This window comes from Bos javanicus, chromosome 20, assembly GCF_032452875.1.
Source record: "Bos javanicus breed banteng chromosome 20, ARS-OSU_banteng_1.0, whole genome shotgun sequence".
Taxonomy (NCBI): Eukaryota; Metazoa; Chordata; class Mammalia; order Artiodactyla; family Bovidae; genus Bos; species Bos javanicus.
The window spans coordinates 62697570-62725081 of NC_083887.1; the positions used below are offsets into that span (position 1 = coordinate 62697570).

The following is a 27512-nucleotide window of genomic DNA, read 5'->3' on the forward strand; positions in this document are numbered from 1 at the left end:
CGGCCTTCGGAAACTTCTATCATCCAGGAAGCTGTGGGGGGGGTGGAAGTTTGAAGACACGGACGGGAACTTTAAAATCCAAAAGCCAGGAATAGATGTAAATTATACATTCATTAAAGCTTTAATATTGACTGTTTCTTGATAGTGTTTCCCAACGAGGAGCTCATTTACTTAGAACATTATTTTCTCCCTCGTTCCTCTCCCGGCTCTGGGAAGGTGGTAGAGTCCACTTCCGGTTTTCTAACTGCCGGAAATCTCGCGATGGATGGAGGAGGAGGTGAGGCCCGCCGGGGGCGGCGGGCTCTTTTGGGGCGCGGGCGCGGCGTCGGTCCCGGCGTGGGACTCGCGGTTAGTCCCCAAAGCAGCCCGTCCGAGTTGGACGCGGCGGGGCGGGGATCCGCGGGGCCGGTTTCCGGGCTCGCGGCCTGGCGTTCGGTGCTCAGTGCTCGCGCCTGCGGTGCGTGCTTGCGTTTGGCCCTGGTTTCTGACCGCCCGGAGCTGTTCTCTAGCGCCTTACGGCGAATAACTCAGTTTGGCACGATATTCCGAGATGTGGGCCCTGGAGTCCCGCTGTCCCGGTTGGGGAATCACAGCTCCGCTTTTTTTTCTAGCTGCGTCTTTGGGGAAGTGACCTGTCTGCAGCAATGGCAGTAATAACACTGCTGCTGCTAAGTCACTTCAGTCGTGTCATCCGACTCTGTGCGACCCCATAGACAGCAGCTCACCAGGCTCCCCCGTCCCTGGGATTCTCCAGGCAAGAACACTGGAGTGGGCTGCCATCTCCTCCAGTGCATGAAAGTGAAAAGTGAAAGTGAAGTCGCTTAGTCGTGCGACCCCATGGACTGCAGCTTTCCAGGCTCCTCCGTCCATGGGATTTTCCAGGCAAGAGTACTGGAGTGGACTGGAGTGGGGTGCCATTGCCTTCTCGGAGTAATAGCGTCTCTCTTTACGGGTTCAGGGAGAACCGTGCCTGACCTTTGGCAAGCTGTGTTTAATTTTGCACTGATACTTCGGTAACTAGCCCAGAGTTACGCAGCTCCTAAGAAGAAAATGGACCTGGCTTTGCACTGAATTTCCACCCCCTGAAGCCCGGAGTTGTGCTGCTTCTGAAAGTTTTTTTCTGGCAACCCTAGCGAAGTCCCAGGTCCTCTGAATCCCTCCAGCTGCTTTTTTCTAACGAGCGCTGATTACGACCTAATCATTTGTAGGCTTAAATTGATTTGTTGTGGGTTTCCAGCCTCAGCTGGTAAAGAATTCGCCTGCAATGCGGGAGGCCTGGGTTCGATCCCTGGGTTGGGAGGATCTCCTGGAGAAGGCAAAGGCTACTTACTCCAGTATTCTGGCCTGGAGAATTCCATGGACTCTATAGACCATGGGGTCGCAAAGAGTCAGACGTATGTATGTCCCCTCCCTCTTGAACTTCACACCCCGCCCCATCCCATCCCACCCTTGTAGGTTGTCTCGAGTACCGAGAGTACCGAGTATCGAGTTGAGCTCCCAGTATTATACAGCAGGAAAGTCTGCTTTCTTTAGAGACAAAGATTTGTGTTTGCTTAGGGCTAGAGGGGGCGGGGAGGATGAGGGTAATGGCTGAAGCGTAAGGGTTCATCCTATGGAAGTAATGAAGAAATTCTAAATTTGACTGGTGATGGATTTAAGGAATTGGCTCTTGTGACTGTGGAGGCCCATGCTTACTGAGTGCTCAGTCGCTCAGTCATCTCCAACTCTTTGTGACCCCATGGACTGTAGCCCACCAGGCTCCTTTGTCCATGGGATGCTCCAGGCAAGAGTACTGGAGTGGGTTGCCATTTCCTTCTTCAGGGGATCTTCCCAATCCAGGAATCGAACCCGGGTCTCCTGCACTGCAGGCAGATTCTTTACCAACTGAGCTACTAGGAAAGCCCCAGCAACTCATCTCGTGCTACACAACTCTTAAGTTCTGAGACTCCAGAGCTATGTGAGATCTTTCTGATCACTGTCCTCTACAGTTGAAACACCTGCAGAAGGACTTTTTCATACGAGGCAAGGCAGATGTGCCTGCGTTTAAAAAAAGAAAGCAAATCTTCCGTTGGCATGTTAAGTTCCTCTGCGCAATGCTGAAAAGTATGAATGAGAATGTACTTAAAACTCCTGCTTTCTATCAAACACCATCATTTTTCTGAACTTTCACCTCCATCACTGGCAGCACGAGTAGACTTCTGTTACTGTTTCTGAGTTGGTCTTCTGCCATGACACCAGTTGTAAAACTCACTTTAGGAGACCTCAGCCTTCAATAACAAAGCCACGCTGAGCGGGAGATGCTGAGGTGGGTCAGCCGTGGGCTTCCGGTGTGTCCTGTGTCCACGTTTGGGCCTTACTTCAGTTGTGACACATTACCACATCTCATGGGCTTCTCTGGGTGGCTCGGGTAAAGAGCCCGCCTGCCAATGCAGGAGATGCGGGTTCGATCCCTGGGTCGGGAAGATCCCCTGGAGGAGGAAATGGCACCTACTCCAGTATTCTTGCTTGGAAAATTCCATGGATCGAGGAGCCTGGTGGACTGCAGTCCGTGGGGTCGCAAAGAGTTAGATATGGCTCGGTGAGCATGCACACACTGGGATGGTAAGCAGAAGTCCATCTCTTAATCCCAGCACCTGTGAGGACGCTGCCTGAGCCACTGGGCGGATGTGGTTGAGTGAAGGACTTCAAGATGGGAGGCTTATCCTGGCCTGTCTGGGTGGCCCAGTGTACTCCCAAGGAAAGGATTCCTTTTTTAAGAAGGAGAGGGGAGCAGGGGTGTCAGAGGAGGTGTCTTGTGGAGCCGGTGGCTGGACTGGCCTGGGGCCACTGGCCGAGGAGTGCGGGCAGCCCGTCCTACCCCAGGGCTTCCAGAAGGGACAGGTACGCCCACCCTGTTTCAGAATCTGACTTCCAGAACTGTGCTTTTAATAAGTGTGTATCGTTTTTAACCGGCCTAGTTTATGGTAATTTCTTATCACAGCAGTAGGAGACTAAACACAGTGACCTTTTGAACAGAAACGTCTTCAAATGATGAGACTATTCTGTGCCCCTTCCTCTTACTCCGTTTGTCTACAGATTCCTGTGGTTTTGGTTTTAGCGCCTCAGCTAGATCGAGAGCTGGTTCAGGGCAGGGTGGTCTCGTTCCCGTGGGGTTCAGTGCTGCGCGCTGTTGTGCATGCTCTTCCTGTATCCCCTTGTCTCATCCTCACAATGATCCCGTGATCCCCACTTTACAGATGAGGAGACTGAGGCTCCGAGAGGTGAAGGGTCACCGCTGTTAGTAAGGACTGGAGCCGGGTCCGGCCTCGGTAGGCTCTGCGTCTGTGCCCTTACCCTCTGTGCTGTGCCCATCAGTAAGCCATTTCAGAATTAATTTCAAATTTCATCGTAGAAAATGTGAGATCCTATTACGAATCCATTCTGAAGCATAAAACTCAGGATGTTTAAGGTACCATTTATTCCCTCGGTAATCAGTGATTGGAGTTTGTTTTATTCTGTACTGTGATAGCACTGAAATGAGTATATTTTTGTCCTTTACGATCTGCCTTAAATATCTCCTTATTACCATGACTAAGATTTTTAGTAAAATTTTGTCTCCTCTGTTAACTTCAGAATTGAATTTGTACCACTGGATTTTTGATGCCTGACCAATTTTGATGTAGAATACTTTCTTCCTATTTGAAATAGGGTAATGATTAGACATTTTTATGCTTATTATGGAGTTTTGTTCTGAACCACAAAAGTACAGAGTACATGGTTAATATTTGTATTAATGGATTGTTGTTTAGTTGCTAAGTCGTGTCCGAGTCTTTGTGACCCCAGGAACTGCAGAACAGCGGACTCCCCTGTCCGTCATTATCTCCTGGAGTTTGTTCAAGCTCATGTCCATTGAGTCGGTGATGCCATGGGTACTGATTCATACTGGATACTGATTCATAAATAGATTTGAACACATTATTTTCTGGGGATGACTCCTAGGGGGAAAAATCAGTATGTTGGAAAGAAAAGATTTCAGTCTTCCATTAGTATTGAATAATTTTCTGTTAAACACTCTAGTTGATAGACTCTAGAACTCATTGTGGAATTCTACATTTGTAATTCTAATTGTATTGAGCAAAATTAGCCTTTACAAAGCACGAGTTTATTTGTTGGATTTCTGATTTGATGTTTCATAAATCTTTTCCTGCTCTCAACCCAGGGACACACCTAGCAACACTTGAAGAAGGAGGGCCATCAGAATGTAGTTGATAGACTCTAGAACTCATTGTGGAATTCTACATTTGTAATTCTAATTGTATTGAGCAAAATTAGCCTTTACAAAGCACGAGTTTATTCGTTGGATTTCTGATTTGATGTTTCATAAATCTTTTCCTGCTCTCAACCCAGGGACACACCTAGCAACACTTGAAGAAGGAGGGCCATCAGAATGTAGTTGATAGACTCTAGAACTCATTGTGGAATTCTACATTTGTAATTCTAATTGTATTGAGCAAAATTAGCCTTTACAAAGCACGAGTTTATTCGTTGGATTTCTGATTTGATGTTTCATAAATCTTTTCCTGCTCTCAACCCAGGGACACACCTAGCAACACCTGAAGAAGGAGGGCCATCAGAACGTGCTCCACCTGCAAGTCTTGAAGCCAACAGTTTGAAGAAAAGCAGGTGGGGGGTCTTATTTACTGGCATTGTTGGGGGGACGCTGGTGGCTGTGTATGCTGTGGCCACACCATTTGTAACACCAGCCCTCCGAAGAATTTGTTTGCCATTTGTACCCGCCACTACGAAACAGATCGAAAACGTTGTGAAAATGTTGGAATGCAGGAGAGGACCCCTGGTGGACATCGGTAGTGGTGACGGACGTATTGTGAGTTACTCGAAGACGTTTTAAGGTTTACGTTTTTTGGGGTTTTATGTTTTAAAATTTCTGTTTCACATTTCTTATGAGGCTTATGCAAAGCCTTGTTAAATTGATAGCCTAATAAAGTGTTCATTTAATTTTGTGTTTTCTTGGCTGAACTACTAAGTCCTTCAGCAGGACTTTGGAATTTATTTTTCTCAGATTAATTGTTCTTAAAGGGGGAAGTGCTCTGGATGTCTGGTAAAAAGCAACAATTGATTGATGATTATGAAATTGTTCATTAAAAAACTTAGGCCAACAGAAACATGTTAAGTCATGTAGTTTGACTATTTTACATTTTTTTCCAAGGGTGACTCCTAGGGAAAAAAAAAAAAATCAGTATTTTGGGGAAAAAAAATTTCAGTCTTCCATTAGTATTGAATAATTTTCTGTAAAACCCTTTAGTTCGTATTGAATTAATTCTGCTTCTTGTGGGTTCAATCCCTGGGTTGGGAAGATCCCTTGGAGGAGGAAAGGGTGACCCACTCCAGTATTCTTGCCTGGAAAATCCCATGGACAGAGGAGCCTGGCAGGCCAGCGTCCATGGGTTTGCAAAAAGTTGGACATGATGTAGGGACTCAACAACAGTAACAACATAAGTAGGGAGTTTTCATGTCTTTTTCTGATCTTGAACACAGCCTCTCCCCACAGGTGATCGCAGCTGCAAAGGAAGGGTTCACAGCTGTGGGTTATGAGTTGAACCCCTGGCTCGTCTGGTACTCCAGGTACCGCGCTCGGCGGGAAGGGGTGCAGGCATCTGCCAGATTTTACATCTCAGACTTGTGGAAGGTACGTACGGCTGAGGACATGCTAGAGCACTCCACCCCCAAACTTTATGCTTTTTGATTAGTATGACTGAAAACTGAATTAAAATAGAGAGTTGAAGTGTATATTTTGGCATTATGAAATGTGAACAGCTTTTAAATTGATAGATTTTACAAATCAGCCCTACGTTAGAGTAGAAACTTAAGGTTTATAACTTTACAGGTCATGTGACTTCTAAGGCTTTATTTACTCAATTTAAAATGTTCTCATTTCTCTTTATTATGCAGTGATAAAGATTTTTTTATCTCATTTGTAAGTCTTGTACATTGTCATATAGGCATTAACTTGTTAACGTCATTCTTGGTAAATAGTTTTGTGTGTGTGAGTGTATTTATATGCGCATATGAATATGTGTGTCTGAGTGTGTTTGAGACTGTGCGTCTGAGTTTGTATGTGTGTTTATGTGTGTGTGTATATGTGAGTGTGTGCACGCTAATGTGAGTGTGTGTGGGTACATGTGTGTATGTGTATATATACCTAGGGAGAGAGAGAAGTAGTGCAGGAGAAAGGAAAGGACCCGCCAACCGTGCTGTGATGCTCCTTTGCGTCTTCAAAAAGTATAAGATATCTCCAAGTTTACTTGTTTTCTAAAAAGTGCCTGGTAATTTTGCTTTAGGAATGCTCCATAAAATGCTTTTTCTTAAATAAGAATTTTCCTTTGTAATAGTGTCATCAGTAGCTTATAAAAATTCACTTGAGTTTTGTTTGCATTGTTTTTTATTCCATATATACGTAAATGATCTCTCTATAGAGTAAATAAAACTTTTATTGGGTAATAAGAATTTTGACTGGCGAAGCACTTTTCCCCCCAGTTTTCCAACTAAAGACCATTTTATTGCCATTTTTACTTAAGTGTTTTAGAGAAGAGGAGGGGGACCAGAATTCTAAGGATGACTCCATAGGAAAAACAGGTGGTTCTGAAAAACCTCGAGTTCTTGCTAAGCTTGTTTTGTGTAGAGCAGAGTAGAAAGTGGGCCGGGGTGCAGATGGCCCAGTCTACCAGGGTGACCACCGGTGGTCACTGGTGAGTCCCTGCTTTTCTGACCATCAATCTGGGTGGCCCTGTGTGGAGTGGCTGTGAGAATGAGCTGGGATAGCTTCTGTGGAAACTTCTGGAAAACTGTAACAGATGCGCTAACACGGGTGAAAGTATTAATACGGGAAATCTTAAAAAGGGCCACTGTTTGTGACAACCCACTATTTTTTTGAACTTTCTATTTTGTATTGGGGTATATATGCTGGAAAAGACTGAAGGCCAGAAGACAAGGGGGCAACACAGGATGAGATGGTTGGTTGGCATCACCAACCCCATGGACATGAGTTTGAGCAAACTCTGGGAGGTAGTGAAGGACAGGCATGCTGCAGTCCAGGGGGTCACAAAGAGTCAGACAGCTTAGCGACTGAATAACAACCATGGCCGACGATTAACAATGTTGTGATAGTTTCAGGTGGACAGCAGAGGGACTCAGTCATACATAGACGTGTGTCCATTTCCCTCCAGACTCCCCTCCCATCCAGGCTGCCACGTAACATTGAGCAGAAGTCCTTGTGCAACACAGTAGGTCCTTGTTGGATATCCACTTTAAATATAGCACTAGGTACACGTCCATCCCAAACTCCCTAACTGTCCCTCCCCGGTGGCAACCAGAAGTTCGTTTTCTAAGTCTGTGAGTCTCTTTCTGGAAAACCAACTATTTTTTGAAATGGGAAATTGCTATTCATTCCGAAATAAAGCTTAAGCTGATGTTTGACTTTCCAGAATTAATCTGTGAATTGTTTTCTCCCTTCTCTTCAGGTCACTTTTTCGCAGTACTCAAATGTTGTTGTCTTTGGTGTGCCCCAGATGGTGAGTATGCCCTTCCTGCCACCCAAGTGTCTTTTTCTAGGTTAGGAGGGGGCTTCTGGCCTGCTCCCCCGTGTGCAGAATGACAGATCATTGGTTTAACAAAGTACTTGAGGGCCTTGATAGTTTAATCATCAAAGATTCAGTCTTGTCGTTTAAAAGTTCTGCTTTAGATGAAGGTCTCAGTGATCTACCTAAGCCCTAACAATTTGAGTCTGAAAACTGCTTTATGAGCTCCTGGTGTCTAATGTGGGTTTTCACAGTTGCTCACTTATTATATCCAGCTGAAATCACTTGGGAAAGTTAACGGGAGGGGACTTCCCTGATGGCTCAGTGGTAAAGAATGTGTGTGCAATGCAGGAGACATGGGTTCAATCCCTGGGTCGGGAAGATCCCCTAGAGAAGAGAACGACTACCCGCTCCATTATTTTTGTTCGGGGAATTCCGTGGACAGAGGAGTGTGGCAATTTATTGTCCATGGAGTCACAAAGAGTTGGACACAACTGAAGCGACTTAGCATGCACACACAAGCCTTGAGTAGTTTCTGTTGACCTCAGTTGGCTGATTTGTATTGAATTCTGACTCTGTACTTTGGAAAGTAAAAATGCTGCAGCATTGGACTGCAAAAGGTCCAAAATTTAGCCTTTGGAAAGATGACCAGAATGCGAGGCTTTCGTTGTAATTGTTGGTTTACTGACTGTAGAAAGAAATCCTCCTCCACTTTTCAAGCTCTATAATTGTAGGCATAGTAATCCTGGCAGATTTCGGTTGTTTGCCAAAATGCCACTAAGTAAGTGATACAGTTTTTATTTTTTTAAAAATGGACTTTTTTTGTTGTTATGCTTTCTTATTCATATCTTAATTTTTCCTTAAGATATCTCATGCTGGGGAAATTTTTTTCTATTAGAGTTTTCCATAAAATGCATTTTTCTCTCTTTTTTAAAAAAAGTATTTAGAAGTGCTTTTGTTAAATACTCTTGAAAGTGATAGGATTCTGTATGTTCATAATTCTCAGCAAGCCTAACATGAAGATGAAACCTGGTTGTCTATACTTTTGTTAGAAAAATGAAAAGAAGTAGAAAGGCATGATCTCTGATCATTAAAAAAAACACCTAAAAACGTATTTGGTATCAGAATTGCTATGGAATCTGATGGTTTTTTTTCCTACTTATTGTGAAGTTTGAGCATTCTTTTGGGATAATTGGCATTTTGAGGCAAAGAACCTTAATTTAAAATCCATGCTTTATACAAATAGAAAGCTGACATATGTCTTGCGCTGTCTTGAGAGGCCCTGAGGTGCTGTCCCAGCAGGGGGCAGCACTGGCTTTCTCCTGGCTCCAGCTCCTTGGGCTTCTCACCACATTTGAAGTGTAGTCAGTTTTGGGAACTGTTCACCCAAGGGAAGAGTGTTATTTTGATAAATACTTTTGTGATTATGAGCCATTCTTCTGTACACAGAGAAACCTTAAATAAGGCACTTGCAGCATTTCACTATTCTCAGGAAGAAGGAAGCAGCTGAAATGCACAAAGTGCCCACGTCTCCTGGCACGAGAGGGATTCAGCCAACTTGGAGTCCTCCACGCAGGGGGACGGAGCAGGGTGCTGAGGCTCAGATGGCCTCGGTGGGTCTGAGAGGCTCGGTTTCCCTGGTGGAGGTCCCTGTTTTCCGCCCTCCCCAGGCCTTGCCTGCATGGAAACAGTGAGAGGAGGGAGGGGGCTGCCAGGGGCTGCCAGGGGCTGCCAGGTCAGCCCTTGGGGTCCTTAGGGTCCTGGGAAATTCTTTTAGGCTGTCTGGGCTCATTATGCCGTCTCCTGTTAGAACGTATTTTCCTTCTCCACCCACTAGCCGGTGTCCCGGTAGGGGCTTGGTGGCTGGACAGAGCCAGCATGGCAGGGTTTCCTGTGGCCACTGGGGCGCACGTGGGCCGTGAGAAGCCGGAGGCGGCATTGGGAGTGTCAGAGGGCGAGACCCTGGTGTTACGTGGCCTCCCTCTCCTGCTGCTGCTGGACTGGTCATCCCTCACAGCTCTGCGTTTCCGGTGCCGAACTGGCGGTCCCTTACAGCCTTGCATTTCCGGTGCCAGACTGGTGGTTCTTCACAGTTTAGCGCAGCAGCGCTCGGCTTACAGTGGCCTGAGCCTGCGTCCTGCGTGTGTGTCCAGGGTAGCAGGAGTGAGAGTGCCAGTGGACCTGGTAGACCAGTGCCTGGATGGGAGATCGCTTCTCGGCCTTTTGGCTAAGATCGAGTGTAGTATCTGTCCTTATCAGTTTAATATCTGGGGCTTCCCTCATAGCTCAATCGGTAAAGAATCCGCCTGCAATGCAGGAGACCCCGGTTCAATTCCTGGCTCAGGAAGATGTGCTGGAGAAGGGATAGGCTATCCGCTCCAGTATTCTTGGGCTTCCCTTGTGGCTTAGTTGGTAAAAACTCTGCCTGCAATGTGGGAGACCTGGGTTCGATCCCTGGATTGGGAAGATCCCCTGGAGAAGGAAACAGCTACCCATTGCAGTATTCTGGCCTGGAGAATTCAATGGACTGTGCAGTCCATGGGGTCACGAAGAGTCGGACAGGACTGAAAGACTTTCACGTTCACTGTGAACTTAGCTGCCAGGAGGGTGGGACAGATCGGTCGCGTCCTTGTTGCAAACCCTCCGGTGACTTCATTGTGCTTTAAACCAGTGATGATAAGGCCCAGCCTTCCATCTGGCCTTGGTACCTGGCTGCCCCCAGCTCTCTGCGCGCTGGCCCTGCCCTCCTCTTGGCTCCTGGACCACACTGTGTGGGGCCGTATCCTCCCCAAGACTCCAGTGCCCCCAACTCTGGGCCTGGTTAGCAAACGTCTGCTGACCACTCAGGTCAGATGTCTCTTCCTCCAAGAAGCCATCCTTGGTTGCCCTGTGTGATGAGCCCCGACACCACGATTTCTAAAGCTTGTTCCCTTCCCTGTGGACATGTGACTGCACTTCTCCTCATGTAATGGCTTTGGTGGCATTGGCTGTGTGCACTGCACTGTGAGCTCAGGAACAGGGCAGACCTGTTGAGATCTGCCAGACTCCCAGCTCCTGGCTCAGAGTGATCACCTAGGAAACGTTTGTTAAACGAATGGATGAATGTGGTGTAAATATGCGCGTTAAGTACACTCTGCCCGTGGGCTATTAAGTTTCATAACTTCAAAGGATGACTCATTTAATTTTAGTTACGAATTCTGTTATGAATCCATGAGTGAAAATAGTGTCATAGTGTTCTGATAAAGAAACAGGATTCATGACCATGAATCCTGCATTCAGTCATTCATTAAACAAGTGTTTACTCAGGGTCCACTAAGCATCAGACCCTGTTCAAATACTTCAGTGAATAAAGAGAAAAAAGGAAACATCCCTGCCCCAAGGTATTTGCGTGCTAGTTGGGAGAGCAGGTATTCAGTGAGACGGCAGCGAGGACTGTGTGGTACAGTAAGGGGGTCAGTGCTGTGGGCTCACCAAAGCGGGAGAGGGAGACTGTCTTCGAAGATGGGACCTTGGAAGTGAGGGGCAGCCGTGCGCCCATGTCTGGAAGAGCGCTCCAGGTCGAGGAACAGCCACTGTGAAAGGAAAGGTGCTGAGGGGTGTGTGCCTGTGGGTCCAGAAGCAGCAAGGGGGTGGTTGTGGTGGGAGGGGGTGAGCAGGGGTGGCGGGGGAGAGTTATGGGGTCCAGGTGGGAAAGACAGGGCCTGCCGTGGGGAGCAGAGGGTGGGGGAGATGCTGGGAGACGGGTCTGAGCTCTTGCGGGCATCCAGGCCATCAGTGGGGGAAGCCAGTGCCAGGGTGGAGAAGCTGGTGACAGGTGGTGAGACTCTGGATGCTCGATGAGTACAGGAACAACAGGGTGAGCTGGCAGATCCAGTGGGGGGCCCCCCCAAGTGCCTGACCTGAGCTGCTGGAGTCTGCTGAGCTGGGAAGCTGCAGGCAGACTGGGTAGGGGTAGGGTGGGGGGATCAGGAATTCCTCATGACACACACAGTCTGGGACACGTGTGGGGTGACACGTGTAGGCATGTCAGGCGGGCAGTGCCCGGAGGTCTGGGCTCAAGGTAGGGGGCTTGTGGGGCATCAGCTCCAGGAGCTGAAGCCGTAGGGGGCTGAGATCACCCAGGGAGGGGCCAAAGCCTTGCTGGGCCTGAGCCCTGGCCTCAAACACACGCGCGGCCCCCAGCAAAGGACACAGAGGAGTTGGGGCGGAGAAAAGGGAGGTGGAGTGACCCAGTGGCTCAGAGCTACGGACGGACCTGGCTGTTGTCTTGTGCCTTTAGCTGGTTTCAGCTTATGTTTCAAGTTTTGAAGAAGTAATTAAAATAGGATGAGTTCATGTCACTTTGAAACATATAATTGTATGAATTACTTTGAGTTTGATTAGGCAGAGATGACACATCACGGCTTCTCTTTGTGTAAGATATCAAGACCCAGGTTTGTTGCATATTTATGTGTAATTTAGTCCGTTAATTTCTTATGATTGAAATAGAGCCTTTCATTCATAGGTTTATCTTGACTTAGCATATGACAGTCATTTGGAAATAAAAGGTCTGTAAAAGAGAAAAGAATAGTAATCTGAATAAATTTACAGTTGTCCTTTTTATGAACAAAATTAGCATAAGAAACCCCTGACATTTTGGGAAAACACATATTGTCTTATTCTTTGCTTATTTAATTTTTCCCTCAAAGAACAAAATTTTTGCTTTTTTTTTTTTTTTGTAAAAGAGTTATCTTTTTGGAGAAGGAAATGGCAACCCACTCCAGTATTCTTGCCTGGAGAATCCCATGGACGGAGGAGCCTGGTGGGCTACAGTCCGCGGGTCGTAAAGAGTCAGACACGACTGAGCGACTTCACTTGTCTACTGACTATATAACATCCAGCTGAAGACTAGCAGAGGGGTACTCTTTCTGTCCCCTTCTGATGCCTATGTCAAAAGCTTTCTCTATCTCCTTTATACTTTAATAAAACTTTATTATACACACACACAAAAAATAAAGAGTAATCTTTTACTAGCTGTTATAAGAATAAAAATATTCCATCCTTAGTGGAATTTATTCATTGTTACCTCAGTATTGATTCTAATAAAGAATCAGAAGTTTGGCTCACTCCAGCCACAGGTCATGTAGAGGAGTTTTTTCCCAAACTGCTTTTTAAAGACACAGGTGAGGAATCAAACTGTCATAGAAACTTTGCTCATCTTAATTTAACAGAGTACTTTGGTTAACGTTTGTCCGTGCCGGGCCCCCACTGCTGTGCTGGGCTTTCTCTAGTTGCGGCGAGCGGGGCTGCTCTGTAGTTGGAGCGCACAGGCTTCTCATTGCACTGCCTTCCCCTGTTGTGAGCACAGGCTCTAGGTGCGCAAGCTTCAGCTGTTACAGCTCACAGGCGCAGTAGTTGTGGTGCATGGGCTTAGTTGCTCTGTGGCCTGTGGAATCTTCCTGGACCAGGGATCAAAACCCGTGTCCCCTGGATGGGCAGGCAGAGTCCTATCTGGCACGTACAGTCTGGGACACATGTGGGTTGACACATGTAGGCATGTCAAGTGGGCAATGGCTGATGCCCAGAGGTGTGGGCTCAAGGTAGGGGGCTTGTTGAGGCATCCGCGCCCAGGAGCTGAAGCCAAGGGGGGACTGAGATCATCCGGGAAGGGGCCAAAGCCTTGCTGGACCTGAGCCACCACGGAAGTCCTGCTTGATTACTTTTAAAGAGAGTAGCTTTTGCACAGGTCTTGGTTTCTAAACATCGCTTCTCAGAGGAACCAGGAACGTTTGAGAAGTGGCTGATCCCAGGCCTGGGAAGGGAAGATGTGAAAGCCTGGAACATTTAGTCGAGTGTGAATGTGAGGAAGTGCTCAGAAGGTTTGGTTGGGGCACATGCACAGGAGAGAAGCCAGCTTGAGGGGCTCCGGATGACAAACCGGACAACTTGAGCGTTAGAAGAAATGAGGACGACAGCGGATCGTAACCCGTTGATGAATCCAGGAGTTCATGCTTGCAGTGATGGAGACAGTGAGGGGAACGCTCTTCCTTGAGATTCTGACTATTGATCTGAAAGAAAGGATGGGTCTGGCAAGTTGCTGCTTTCAACCTGGGTAGTGAAATTGACTCAGGCAGTCATCAAGATGGAGCACTCAGTGGGGGCCAGTTAGACGAGTAACGACATTTACATCTTTTCAAGGTGTCTGCCCACAGTATCTTGTTCATTTTGAAGGAGGAATAGTAACCACAGTGTGGAGACGCTGAGATGCCTCCTTAGCCGAGTGGTGTGTTACCCTCAAAGCAGAAGGACCCCACGGGGTCAGGACTGTCGAGTGTGTGAAGTTCACAACCCCTGTGCTGGGTCGTTGCCACGGACGCACATGCCGCTCATCACAAGCAGGCACCAGGGGGACTCGCCCGTGTGCTTCTTTTTTGAGTTAAAATTTTATTTGGGGGCAAAATGAGGACTGTAGCCTGGGAGACAGCCCCTCAGATAGCTCTGAGAAACTGCTCCAAAGAGGCAGAGGGATAGGGTAGTATTTATGTGATTTTGGTGAAGGAGGAATACTTACAGTCAAGCACATAGGCTTTTTTGCAGAAGGTTTCTGCTGGTCACAAGAGACAGTCATCACCACGAAGGATTTTTGTGCTTTTTTAGATATGAGGAGGTGCAAGAATTGGGCTCATGAAATCAGCTCCTGAAGACACCTGTCTCTGAAGGCATTTCCTGTCAGTTTTTCCCAAGCACAGAATGCCTTTCTGCTGTCCACCCTGAACTCCTTTCAGGGGATGTTGGCGGTCAGCAGCTGCAGCAGCATGTGATTTAACCCTTGTAGAGGTAGATGGCAAATGCCAGTTTGCAGTCAACAGGGCCTACTCATGGTCATAAATTCGACTGTCCTTTGGGCAGCATTTCGTGACCATTTCATCTGACGATGCTAGGAAGGCTCGTTCCAAGGGCCAGCGAAGATTTTGCAGACAGATCACTCAGTGTGCTCTTACTGGACTAGGTCTATCAGCAGTAACCAGAGGGCTCTGGACCAGCTGTCTTACTCAATCTTTCATGGTCCGGGCAAAACTCCCTCTTGTATCTTCCCGTATTTAGAGTTACACCATTACAATCATTGACCATATACAGGAGTATATATTTGATCAACTGCTTCAAGTCGACTGGCCTGTGTTCTTAAAGGAGGTTATTGTCATGACAGACAAAGAAAGGCGAGAGATTGTTCCAGATTCAAGGAAACCAAGGAACCATTACAACTCTGTGCACTGCGCGACCCTGGACTAGGGGAGTGTGTGGAGGACATTCCTAGGGCATTTGATCGGGTGCTGTTGGGATGATTGTTGTTGGGATACAGTGTTAAGTTTCCTGAATTTGATAACTGTGCTGAGGCTCTTTCTCAGAAAACACTGAAGTACCAGGGAGTAAAGGGGCATGTTGTGGGCAGCGTGTTCTCAGATGGTTTAGAAAAAGTGTTCTGAGAGAGGGGGGCGAAGAGCAAGTCAGATAAAGCAGCTGTGACAAACTGGAAACTGGTGAGCCCGGGTGCAGGAGTACAGCAGTGTTCTTGCTCTATTCTTGTACCCTTTCTGTAGATGTGAAATTATTTGAAAATAATTAAAAAATAGAGAAAAATATATTTAAGAGGTGAAGCTGGTAATATATTTTTAGGACCTGAAGATAAAATTTTAAGCAGCTGTTAATTTGCTAATATAATCACAGTGTCAGTACTTTTAGTAAACAATAAAACTCTTTCCTCACAAATAGATTACTTATAAAGTTATGTATAAGTGATACGTAACAGAATTTTACTTTTCGTAAGTTATGTTGACTATAAAGAAATTAATTATTGGGATATTATGGATATCTTTTTAAAAGAATTGTGGAATGTTTGATCATATTTCAATTTGGTAGAATGTGTATTTTTTTTCATGGTCTAATTCCATGTTTCTTTAGTTAGGAAAGTGGAAATCTGTGATACACATTTGCTAAAAATGACAGATTTTATATTTGATGATAGAAAATAGTTTTAAAATGGTGGTTCACGTGACTTCTGTATTTTGGTGGCTTGTCGCCCAGGAGTGCTCTGTTTTACAGTCAATAATCTGGCGCAGATATTTTCAGGGAGACAGTACAGAAGGACACTGAAGGGCCCTTCCTGTGACCCCCCTTCCTGTGTCCCCCCTTCCTGTGACCCCCCCTTCTGTGACCCCCCCTTCCTGTGATCCCCACTCCCTGAAATGATGGCTGTCATTCTCCACAGATGGCGCAGCTGGAGAAGAAGCTCGAGCTCGAGCTTCAGGACGACGCGCGGGTCATTGCTTGCCGGTTCCCCTTCCCGCACTGGACCCCAGCACAGGTCACGGGGGAGGGGATAGACACCGTGTGGGCCTACGACGCGCGCTCTTTCAGGGGAGGAGATGGGAGGCCCTGAAGATCTGTGCACTTCTTGTCGGTTGTTCCCGTACAGGCTCTACCCAGAGTTTTCTGAGGTGTTGGAGTCTTTGATCTTCTAGAGACTTTAAGGCTGTGTCTTCAGCAGAGATTATATTTTTCACCGCTGTGGAATGAGAAATGACAATTACTTTCCCTGACTTTTGGAGAAAATAAGCAGAAGTTGAGGCCAGCAGGTAGATGAAAAGCCCCCTTTCACGGTGTATGCTAACAACTGTGCTACTTGGATGTGAGAAGATTCGAGTAGGCTCTGCTCACGTTGATGGCTGGGAAAGACACTAGCAGCTCTGCACATTGTCAAGGATGTGATTTGACGCCACAGATGACAAGAAGTAATTTTTAAAGAGGGAATGTATTGTAAATGCAACTTGCTGTTTCCTGTAACTGTATTCATACTTTAGATTTATCACTCTTTTTTTCCCTTTCTTTCTGTACTTGAGGACAAGATTAGTTTTCTAAAGGCTTAGAGAAGTGTTATATTTTATAACACTTTTTTTGGAATAACTTGTTCCAAGGCTGTTGGGTTACTGTATTTTGGCAATCTAAGATATATATGTGTGTGTAAATCTGTGTACATACATACACATTTTAACATTTTTGAATTGTGACATACCTTCCAATTGATGGTGTTTTGTAACCTAATTGGCAGTGTGGCGCTTCATGGCACAGTTGTATGTCAGCCACTGTTGGCAGAGTCTCAGATTTGATGAACTATGGTATTCAGAGAAGATACATGCTGTGGTGGAATAGTTGGTATGATTTGGTAGTGAAATAAACCATCCTGAACTTTGCAAAGGCAGACCTGGCTTCAGAGCCCCAATTCAGCAGCAGCAGGGCCTTGTCCAAGTGGCTGGGCCTTGGTTTCCTGAGCATCACTGTCGTTTGGATAGTGGTATGCTGAACAGGGGGCTGGAGACCGATCTGTAGAACTCTCAGCACGGAGTCTGAGGCCTGTAAGTGGTGTTTATTATTTCAGACACTAAAGAAAAGCTTGTTCACAGAAGCTGCAGATTATTTCTGCTGGTCACCTCTTTATTTTATGAAAGCAGCCATTTATTTAATATTTCTCATTTGTGAGAAGAGATTTAACTGATTTAGATTAAAGATACGTCAAGGAAAACCTTTGAATATTAGTAGATAAACCTCACATATCTGAAAAATGAATATTGACTGTTGGCTCGCACAATCCCCGTGTATCACAGACAGGAGTTAAACTCCCAGTAATATTACACCTGAAACCCGAACACCAAACCATCTTAAGAGAGGTTTGATCAAATGAGATGGTTAGCATTTTTAACTAAACTGATAAAAATACGATCAGTTTGATAATCTTCACTTTCATGAGCAGCAAGTGGGGAATCATTCATTCAACAAATGCTTATTGACTGTCTACTGTGTAATAAACTTCTCTGATTCAATGGTGAGTGACGTGCAAATCCCCAGATCTTACGGGGTTTATGTTCTAGAAGAGAGACAAACAGGTGAGTGAATGTTACCATGTATAAATTTTCTGGAAGACATAAGCGGTGTGATGGTGTAACAAGAAGCGAGTGTGTCTGGGGTGAGAGGGTGGGATATTGTGGACATTCGTCAGAGCGTATGGCAGAGTATGCAGAACGTACGGCAGGAGTCTCCTTAAGTCTCGACAGAAGAGCGGACAGACCAGAAGCACATCCCTTGGTTGTGTAGTGTGTCTTGTCCCCCACTGGGGCTGTAGCGTGTTGTTGTTGAGTTGCTGAGTCCTGTCTGACTCTTGTGATCCTATGAACTGTAGCCCTCCAGGCTCCTCTGTCCTTGGGATTTCCCAGGCAGGAATACTGGAGTGGATTGCCATTTCCCCCTCCAGGGGATCTTCCTGACCCAGGGATCAAACAGTGTCTCCTGAATTGGCAGACAGATTCTTCACCACTGAGCCACCAGGGAAGCCCTCAGGCTACCTTGTTAAGTGATAAACCCATGTTGTTCTTAAGCTGCTTTCACGTGGGTGCTGTGGTATTTGCAACCTCAGCAGTCTGATGGAGACAGGAGGGGTGAGGGGGGAAGCCTGCTGGCGAGGTTGGAAGGTGTGTCTGGAGTGTCCTAGAGGGATGGCGAGCCCCCAGGAACTCCCACCCACTCCTAGAGTGGCGTTTAGGAATGGTACCAAGTCACGGGGTCTATGACCTTGGGCCTGGCCTTCACAGCTGACATCCCATGAGAGCATCTTGTTCTTGGGGACATGGGAAGCAGAATCTCCTCTGTATCCTTGCCCTTGGGGAGTTCTGTTGGAGGAGAGATGATTTCTCAGGCTTGGAAAGGACTTGGGGAAAGGAAGGGAAGAACTCACCTTGGACTGCCCTTCTTAGCACGTAGAGGAGCTATTATGGGCTGCATGTTTGTTTCCTGTGTTGAAATCCTAACCTCCCCAAGTGTGTTGGCATCAGAAAGAGGGACCTTGGCTTTAGGTTATGAGGGTGGATTTGTGCCCTGATGAAAGAGACCCCAGAGTGCTCTCTCGCCTGGTCCACCACAGAAGGTCACAGTGGGAAGAGGGCCGCCACCAGACCCCACATCAGCCAGCACCTTGATCCTGGACTCCCCAGCCTCTGGGACAGTGAGAAGTAGGCGCTTGGTGTTTCAGCCCCTTTCTGTGGTATCCATCAGAGCGGCCCGATCTGATTGAGACCAGCCAGCGCTGAGAAGAGCCACACCAGCCCTTCCCAGACCTGTCTGGGCTCCAGCCAACATTTTCTTAGCCCCAGCGAGGAAGGGAAGTGGGAGGGAGCCTGGCTTCAAGAGGACTCTCCTGGGAACCTGCGGGAAGGGCCGGAAACCAGCCCATTGCCCTGATGAGTGGGGCCGAGTAAGCTCCCGGTCGGTTGGATGCTGTGGGTGGACGCTCTTAGTGAAGGCGACCTCCCTGGGAGGGGTCTTCTCTCTGGATCTCCCCTCCTGACACTCACGGCGGGGAAGCTTTGAACACAGTTTGTCCCTCGACTAATGTGGGTGATAGAACTGGAAATAGAAAAAGGAACAGAAGAAACTGCTCTGAGAAGCAGAGTGAATTCTGGGTGGTAAAGGGTCTTGAGAACACACCCAAAGAGGCACAGTCATAGAGGTGGGGATGCGGGCTTCCCTGGTGGCTCAGTGATAAAGAATCTGCCTGCCAATGCAGGAGACACGCGTTCGACCCGTGGTCTGGGAAGATCCCACATGCCAAGGGGCAGCTGAGTCTGTATGTCACAGCTCTGGAGTCCACGTGCCAAGACTATGAGCCTGCGTGCCTGGGGCCTGTGAGCCACAGGAGAAACTACCTCTATGAGAAAGCTGCACACAGCAACAAGGGAGTAACCCCTGCTGGCCATAGCTTAGAGAAAGCCCACACACAGCAACGAAGACCCAGTGCAGCCAAAAAATAAGTAGATTTATATTAAAAAATATGAGGCTGTGGTATTTACCTTGGGTGAGAGATGGTTCAGAGGAAAGATCCTTCAAAGTTTGTAGGGTTGCCAAGCAGCAGCAGAAAGCAAAGTGACAACACGGTCGTGCGGTTTCCATGCACTGGGAGAGTCCTGGTCTTGTCTTCAGGGAGGCGGCATTGTACTTATTTTTCCTTTTTAGCCAAGGGTGGGTGGGTGGGTGGGGGTGGGGGTGTGTGTGTGTGTGTGTGTGTGTTCATTAACTTGCTCAGTTACAAACTGCTCCGGTTGTATGTATGTTTATGTGGGTATGTGTGTGTGTGAGATCATTAACTTGCTCAGTTACAAACTGCTCTGGTGTGTGTGTATGTATGTGTGCGTATGTGTGTGTGTGTATGTGTGTGTGTGTGTGTATGTGTGTGTGTGAGTTTTCATTAACTTGTTGTTACAACCCACTCCAGTGTGTGTGCGCGTGCGTGTGTGTGTGAGATCATTAACTTGCTCAGTTACAAACTGCTCTGGTGTGTGTATATGTATATGTGTGTAATCATTAAGTTGCTCAGTTACACCCCCCCCAGTGTGTGTGTGTGTGTGTGTGTGTGTGTGTGTGTGTGAGAGATCATTAACTTGCTCAGTTACAGCCCGCCTCGGGAGCTCAGGGTCTTATTACAGTTGGCTGCTTCTCTGCAGTTCGACCTGTTCTGTGGCTCCAAGGTGTGAACTGGGGTCATCGGGTGGGAGCCGGACAGATGTGAAGTTCACACTCAGGATGAAGTCCTTTCCGGACCTGGTGAGTCGCTGGTCACTGGAGACGCTGGAGCTGAGGCAGGCTGGCCACTGGGTGGAGATGTTGCAGAAGAGATCCGTCCTCTAGCAGACTGAGTGCTGAGATGACCTGCGCTGATGACGAGTTCCCCAGTCCTGGCAGGGCCGCCTGCATCCTGTCTGCCAATCTCTGGGGGTCTAGGAGGCGTCAGGCTTCAGCTGTGAAGGCGAGTCGCACAACTCCACAGAACTCAGCATCCCAAACACAACCACCTTGGGATGTGCTGACAAGGTAGTTGAAGTATTGGGGTGCAGGCGAGTAAAGAGAAACGTACCAGGGCCTCCAGCTGGGAGACGTGCAGGAGCAGAGAAGGAGGTTGGAATCTACAACCCATCAAGGGCTCAGCTGGAGAGAATGTGGTCAGGTTCACTGGGCACTGATTAACCCGGGGGACTGTTTCTGAAGCCTCTGGTGGAAACAGGACACTAATGACACCTCACTCCCTTCTGACATCACCTGACCTTGGGACCTTGTCCCAGGAGCAGCCTTCTGAAGACCAGGAACCACCCCCCGACCCTTCCCCAGCTTGTCTGACCAGGTTTGGCATCTGGAACAGCTGGCTGGTAGATAGGAGCTGAGCTGTAGAGTTTTGTGTTGAAAATTTTAATTGAGGAACAGGAGGATTGGGGACCGCCAAGTGGGAGCTCAGGTCAAGAGGTTGAGGCCAGAGGACCTTGGAGAGGTGTGAGACAAGAGACAGGTTTCTTTCTGGTCAAGGGCTCAGTGCAGGGGGCTGGCCATGGTCCTAGGGGGTGGGAGTTCCTACCAGATGCCTGCCCTCAACCACCGACCTCTGGTTGGCTGGAGGAGCTGTCACTGTCCCTGGGATGTCCCAGCTCCCTCTTCATTGGATTCAACTGAGTGTCGGTTCCTTGAAGAACTCCGTTTAGGAACAGGGTTATTTTGTGATGGTTGACAATACCACTTGTCATAGTGGGTATTAAACACAAGGAAATAATTTTCCCCCAATATGTTGCAAGTTGTGTTATTGTTGTCATTTAGTTGATACGTCATGTCCGATTCTTTTGCTACCCCGTGGACTGTAGCCCCCCAGGCTCCTCTGTCCATGGGATTTTCCAGGCAAGAATACTGGAGTGGGTTGCCATTTCCTTCTCCAGGGGATCTTCCTGACCCAGGGATTGAACCAACGTGTTCTGCTTTGGCAGGAGAGTTTTCTACCGCTGAGCCACCAGGGAATCCCACAAACTATATACTTGGATGGAAGAAGTGGATATTTGTATAAATGTAAGAAAATTTCCATCTAGGTAACACAATATAGTTCAGGTAGAAAACTTGAGTGGTCCAGGATCCCCTTGAGCAGGACTCCGTCTCCCTTTAGAGGGGAGTGTTCCTGTAAAAACACCAAGTTACGATTGTGTTGGAATCGTCCCACTTGTGACCCTGTGGACTGATGCAAATTGAACGTGAACAATGACAAAAAGTACATTGGCTCTTCTAGGTGAGGGAGATTAGATGTCTTTTTCTAACTTAATATTATAGTGTGAACGTTATCCGAGAAGGATGGATAAAACAGTAGCTCGTCAATCACTGGCTTCAATTCAAGGATGCGAGGGAGGAATCAAGTGATTTTTCTTCTCTGTAATATTGTAGGATGAGCAATTGGGCAGCCAAATTATTTTTCCTACGAATGAATGCAAATGTCAAATGATTTTCCCAGAAACTCCATCTGTATCCCAAACTTGGTGGATGCATTTGCGTGATAAAATCTTGTAGGGTTTGCTATAAATACAGCTTTCTCGTGTTGTCCATGCAGAGCGTGACAGCTGAAGAAGGGACAGTGAGTCACAGTCTGCTGCTGCTGCTAAGTCGCTTCAGTCGTGTCCGACTCTGTGCGACCCCATAGACGGCAGCCCACCAGGCTCCCCTATCCCTGGGACTCTCCAGGCAAGAGTACCAGAGTGGGGTGCCATTGCCTTCTCTGTGAGTCACAGGACATTAGGCGAAATGCCGATACCGAGTAGCTGGCAATCAGCAAAATCGTGAGGCGAGTGAGGCTGATGGTTCCCTGTCTTCCCTTTACCTCCCCCTGCGCCGACCTTGTCCCAGGCTCTAATCCTTTACCTTTTAAAAGAAAATAATATATTTAAAATTTTTATTTATTTTCAAGTGGACCAACTTTAAAGTCTTTATTTAATTTGGTACAATATTGCTTCTTTTTTACATTTTGGTTTTTTGGCTATGAGGTATGTGGGATCTTAGCTCGACGACCAGGGATCAAATCTGCACTCCCTGCATTGGAAGGCGAGTCTTAACCCCCGAACCTCCAGGCAAATCTCTACCCCCACCCCTTTTTTTGCACATTTTTTCACACTTAAAATTTCTTTTTTTTAAAAAAATAATTGAAGTATAGTTGGTTTATAGTGTTTTAGTTTCAAGTGTACAGCAAACTGATTCAGTTGTACATATATATATTTTCAGATTCTTTTCCTCTATTTATAGGTGATTGCAAAATATTGAGTATAATTCCCTGTGCAACACAGTAGGTTCTTGTTGTTTATTTATTTTATATACAATACTGTGTATCTGTTAATCCCAAACTCCTAACTTATCCGTACCCCTCATCACTTAACCGCCCTTTTTTTTGCACCTCTGCTTTTAAGCATTATATTTGCTTGTATATATACAAACAAGATACTTATATTTTGTTAAGGAGAATGTTAATATAAATTTGAATTTTAGTAAGGCTGAAAGAGATGAATTTGTAATGGAGACGTGTCAGATTCCTTGCTTCTCTCTGCCCTTACCCCAGTCTTACCTAAACTACTCAGTTGGTGCAACTTGGAAACCAGAGCATCCATAGAAAGAATCACTGGTACCTGGGGAGATCCCTGGGCCGCCCAGACAGGCAGCTCTGTGGCGCTGGAGACTGCCCAGAGGAGAGTAATTTATACAAACAGCATGGGAACGCTGCTCTGGGGGAAGCGTAGAGCCACGATGAGCCCCAAAGGGCTTCCATTTGCTACCAGCCTGGGACAGCACAAGCCCCGGGTCATTGCAGACGCTGCTGTTACAGTTTCTTGAAATACAACAGAAAGGGCTTCACGTTGAGAGCCACGTCCCTTCCAGCCGAAGCTTCCAGTTCTACTCTCATCATTCAAAGCTACGCTCCCCTTGCAGGAAAATCCGATATGAACCAGCATGACTTCCAGGTGATCCTCTCCTCTCTGCACCAGTGGTCTGCCAGCTGACTGGTGTTAGAGCAACAGGTATTGCTGCAGTGCAGGCTGTTGTCAGGAGTAATGAACAGGAGGTGGAACAGCATGGTTTGCTTCTATTTATGTGATCATGGGGCATTCACACGCTCACACGTGCCTTCTCGCTCCAACACACACACAGACACACATGCGTACCCTACCTGAAGTAATCTATGAATATATGAGAAACTGGTACTAGCTTTTGCGTCTCAGGAGGGTGGGTGGCGTTTGGAACTTGATGTACAAGGAAGACATCTTTCATTACATATTTTAAAATATATATACATTTTTGCATTTTTACCATACATAACTTTTTAATGAAGAGTTATTTTTTACAAGTTCACGCAAATGGATTAGCTCTGATTCACATACCAGACACCACTTTTTAGAGCACTCTGGAGAGAGAGCGGCTCAGCAGTGTGGGACCGAAGTGGGCCAGGCTGTTGCAAGACTCCTTTCTCCACAGGATTCTCCAGGCAAGAATACTGGAGTGGGTTGCCATTTGCTGCTCCAGGGGATCTTCCCAACCCAGGGATCAAACCTGTGGTCTCCTTCATCTCCTGCATTGGCAGGCGTATTCTTTACCACTGAGCCAGCTGGGAAGCCACGCTGGTAAATAAGAGCAGAAAATCGGAGAACTGGACCTTCCAGGGCAAATCTACTGGCTGTCAGAGTCAAGCTTTTGTGAAGATGGAGAACTCAGTTTCAGTGGTTTGTGTTGGTTACATACTGTTTGTGATTTTTTTTTTTTCATCTTCAGGTTTTTTCCTTCTTTCCCCCCTGTTATATGTCTTTACCATAAAATGAAAGTGAGAAACATGATTTGTGAGATTTTAGGCCAGTGGTCCCCAAAATTAGAGATGGAGAAAGGAGGCGGGTGGGCGAGGCGGTGGACTCGGTGGGCCAGGAGGAGAGCGGGCAGCCTGGACAGAGCCTCCCTTTGCTGTACCAGCCCTCCCCTTCCTCCCCGCCCCCTCCTGGTCACTGTAGGTCACGTCCAGCCCCTCCTCTCCCCTCCATTCTCGTTGTCCTTTCCTGCCACCTCTGGGAGATGGCCGCTAACTTCTAGAACAGGTCATGCCCAGCTGGCCTGGTCGCTTTCTCTTTTGTACCGTCTGAAAAAGGACATCCTGGGTAGATTAGCAAGTGTCCCACACGAACAGTGCTGAATGGAACGTTTAGGTTATTGATTCTAAGTAACCATAACTCCTGTCTGAAGCCTTTCCTCTGTGTCTAGGGAGCCCCGAGGGGATGATCCCCGGGGCTGGAGGTTGGCTCCCAGCCCTTCAGGAAGCCCCGTTTACCGTGGACACCCCTGTTAGAAATGCCTTTCTTAAACCTGGCTGAAACCTGGCTCCTTGGCATGTCCCACACACTGGTCTAATTTTACACCCTGGGGACCACCCTGAACACGTCTAGGACTTCGTCCATGAGCTGGAGCTTCAGAGATTTGAAGGATTGTCTCCCGTCCTGGTTATCGTCTATTCTCATTGTTTTTGATAAAAATTAACTTCCCTGGGCTGGTTACCGCCTCTGCAGAAGCTAGATGCAGTGTGATCTTTCTTAAGCGTGGCTGCTGGACCCAGACGTGGCCCCAGGCATGGCCAGATCAGCGCAGAAAACAGGCTCCTTCCTTATCTTCAAATTAGCTGAACACACGACACTCTCACTCATGTGGACTTTTTACTTTTGCTCCTTAGTCATGATCTGTCCCCAGTTATACAAACCACATTCATGGAGTTAAAACATTTTTTTTTAAATTTATTTTAATTAGAGGATACATTACTTCCTGACTCGGACCCCAAAGCTGGTGCTCTGTGACAACTTGGAGGGATGTTGTGGGGAGGGAGGTGGAAGGGGGGTTCAGGAGGGAGGGGACACATGTATATACCTATGGCTTTTGTGTTGATGTATGGATTTTTTTGGTGTGTGTTTGTGACCCAAGTGTGTTTTCATTTGTGAAGCCAATGAATAACCTTAGATACGTTCTGAAATCTTTTACTGAGCTCGATTTGCCCACCTGCCAGGGGATTTGAAGGGACTGCAGGATCTTCATCTCCATATCCATCATCTGGTTGTCCCTGAACCACCGGCAGCTGTGCCAGCCATGCCATCAGTGTTTGCATCCACCCTGGGTGAAGGGAGCAGGCACAGCCTCCCAGTGAGGCAGAACCCTGAAACCTCCCCTCTGGAAACCGCGTCACTTCCACCTGGGCTCTGTCGCTATGTCCCAGCTGGGAGGGCAGTCTGGGCATGTCTTCAGTGGTCGGTCCATATGTATTTGTTGAATAAATGGGTGAATGAAGGTGTCGGGGGAGGCTGGGCCCCCGCCCCGCCGTCTTACTGAAGTGGTCTGTTTGCCTTTATCCCACACCCCGTGGTGTTGGCTTCCTGGTTAAGAAAGAAAACTCACTCCCCTGGCAAGGTTCGTTCCTAGCCATCCACACTGTCTCCTGCAGTCTCTCCTGTTTTTATTTTTTTATTATGTGCTTTCTCACATTTTTCTTTAAGAAAAAACAGGTTAACCGAGGTCTAGTTGATATTCAACCCTCTCCACCCCAGCAAAACACAGGACATTTTGACGTATACAGTTTGGACATGTGTACATACCTGTGGAACCATCACCACAGTCAAGGTGATAAACATATCCGTCACCTCCAAGGGTTGTCTCTGGTTCTTCTGTGTTGTTGTTTTGGTGGGAAGAACACTTGAGGTCTGCCCTTCTAACAGACTGACGTGTACAGTACTGAATTGTTCACCCTAGGCACTGTTTTGGGCAGTAGACTTCTAGAATTCACTCATCCTATACAACTGAGACTTTATACCCATTGAATACGTCTCGCCTTCACCTCTCCACCAAGCCCTTGGCAGTCCCCTCTCTACTCTCTGCCTCTGGGAGTCTGCCTCTATTAAATTTCTTACGAAAGTGGAAACATGCAGTATCTGTCTTTCTGTGCTGACACGGTGTCCTCCGGATTCATCCGTGTACTCACACGCGGCAGGGATCTCTGCTTCCTTTTTGCTGGGGTACGTACACCTCCACCCACCTCTTTCCTGAGGTCCAGCCTTTGTCAGTCTACAGTTTCCAGAGTCGACCTTCCTCCCCTTTTCAGGAATAATGTCTGCACACTGCCAGGAGATCGCCATCTCTCTCCTGTCGTACACAATTTCTCCAACATCCACAGGGATAATATTTTATCCTGGACAATATTTTATTCTAACATGGATTCATTAAGAGCCGTTAACTCACCTGGCTGTCTGTATATTAAAAAAGCCCAAGTTGGATTACATTTTGCTATCCATTCTGTTTTTTAAAACTTTGTGCGTTTATATATAAACTGTATATAGTTTGGTGACTATAGAATTCTCACAATGCTGATTTCTTCCAGAGTGAAGATGAAGTCACTCAGTCGTGTCAGACTCTTTACAACCCCATAGACTGCAGCCTACTAGGTTCCTCTGTCCATGGGATTTTCCAGGCAAGAATACTGGAGTGGGTTGCCATTTAAATGAGTCTAAATTTGAAATTTCTAATGAAAAAATGTTTCTTACTATAATTGCTAATTGAGATAAGCTTTACCCCTATGAACAATTTTTCATTTACAGTATTTCAGTGCAAAAATCTTAAGTATTTGGGGAGTGGTGGATTCCAAAATAAAACAATGGATTTCACATTTACCACAGGATTCTGCTTGTATTTACAATTTACAAATCACTTTCTGGGTAGTGGACTTGCCAGGTGGTGCTATTCCAAGTAATAATTTTTTTTTTAATCTCTTCCCTTGGACCATCACCGTCATCTTACTTTTTGCCTTGGCTCTGGCATCTTGGAACCTGGCATTTGCTGTGTCCTCTTTCTGTTCTCGAAAGGGTCTTTTCCTTCCACATTTTAATGTTTCCAAATACAGGTTTTGATCTTGACATTCACGTTGTGACGAAGCCTCTTGTTTTGTTTTGTTCTCATTTAACTGGGTGTCATCTTGTTTCTTCACGTTTTGTTTTGTAGCCTGTCTGCTGACGCAGCATCACTTTTGTTTCCAGTAAATGAAAGGAAAACATTTCC

General features: G+C 46.8%; 1 protein-coding gene and 1 pseudogene across 2 annotated transcripts; both read left to right on the forward strand.

Annotated features, from left to right (window-relative positions):
• Positions 1 to 83: 83 nt before the first annotated feature.
• ATPSCKMT (ATP synthase c subunit lysine N-methyltransferase) lies at positions 84 to 25449 on the forward strand. Of its 2 annotated transcripts, none has more exons than XM_061393882.1 (5): positions 84 to 277; positions 4575 to 4864; positions 5549 to 5686; positions 7518 to 7568; positions 23005 to 25449. In XM_061393882.1, exons 1-5 carry the CDS (start codon positions 262 to 264, stop codon positions 23053 to 23055), a joined length of 546 nt encoding a protein of 181 aa, XP_061249866.1. In that variant the 5' UTR covers positions 84 to 261; the 3' UTR covers positions 23056 to 25449. The 2 variants fall into 2 exon arrangements, with proteins under 2 accessions (XP_061249866.1, XP_061249865.1); XM_061393881.1 differs by lacking the exon at positions 23005 to 25449 and adding an exon at positions 15820 to 17434 and having other exon boundaries at positions 208 to 277.
• On the forward strand, positions 9782 to 9881 carry LOC133233827 (U2 spliceosomal RNA; annotated as a pseudogene).
• Positions 25450 to 27512: the final 2063 nt, after the last annotated feature.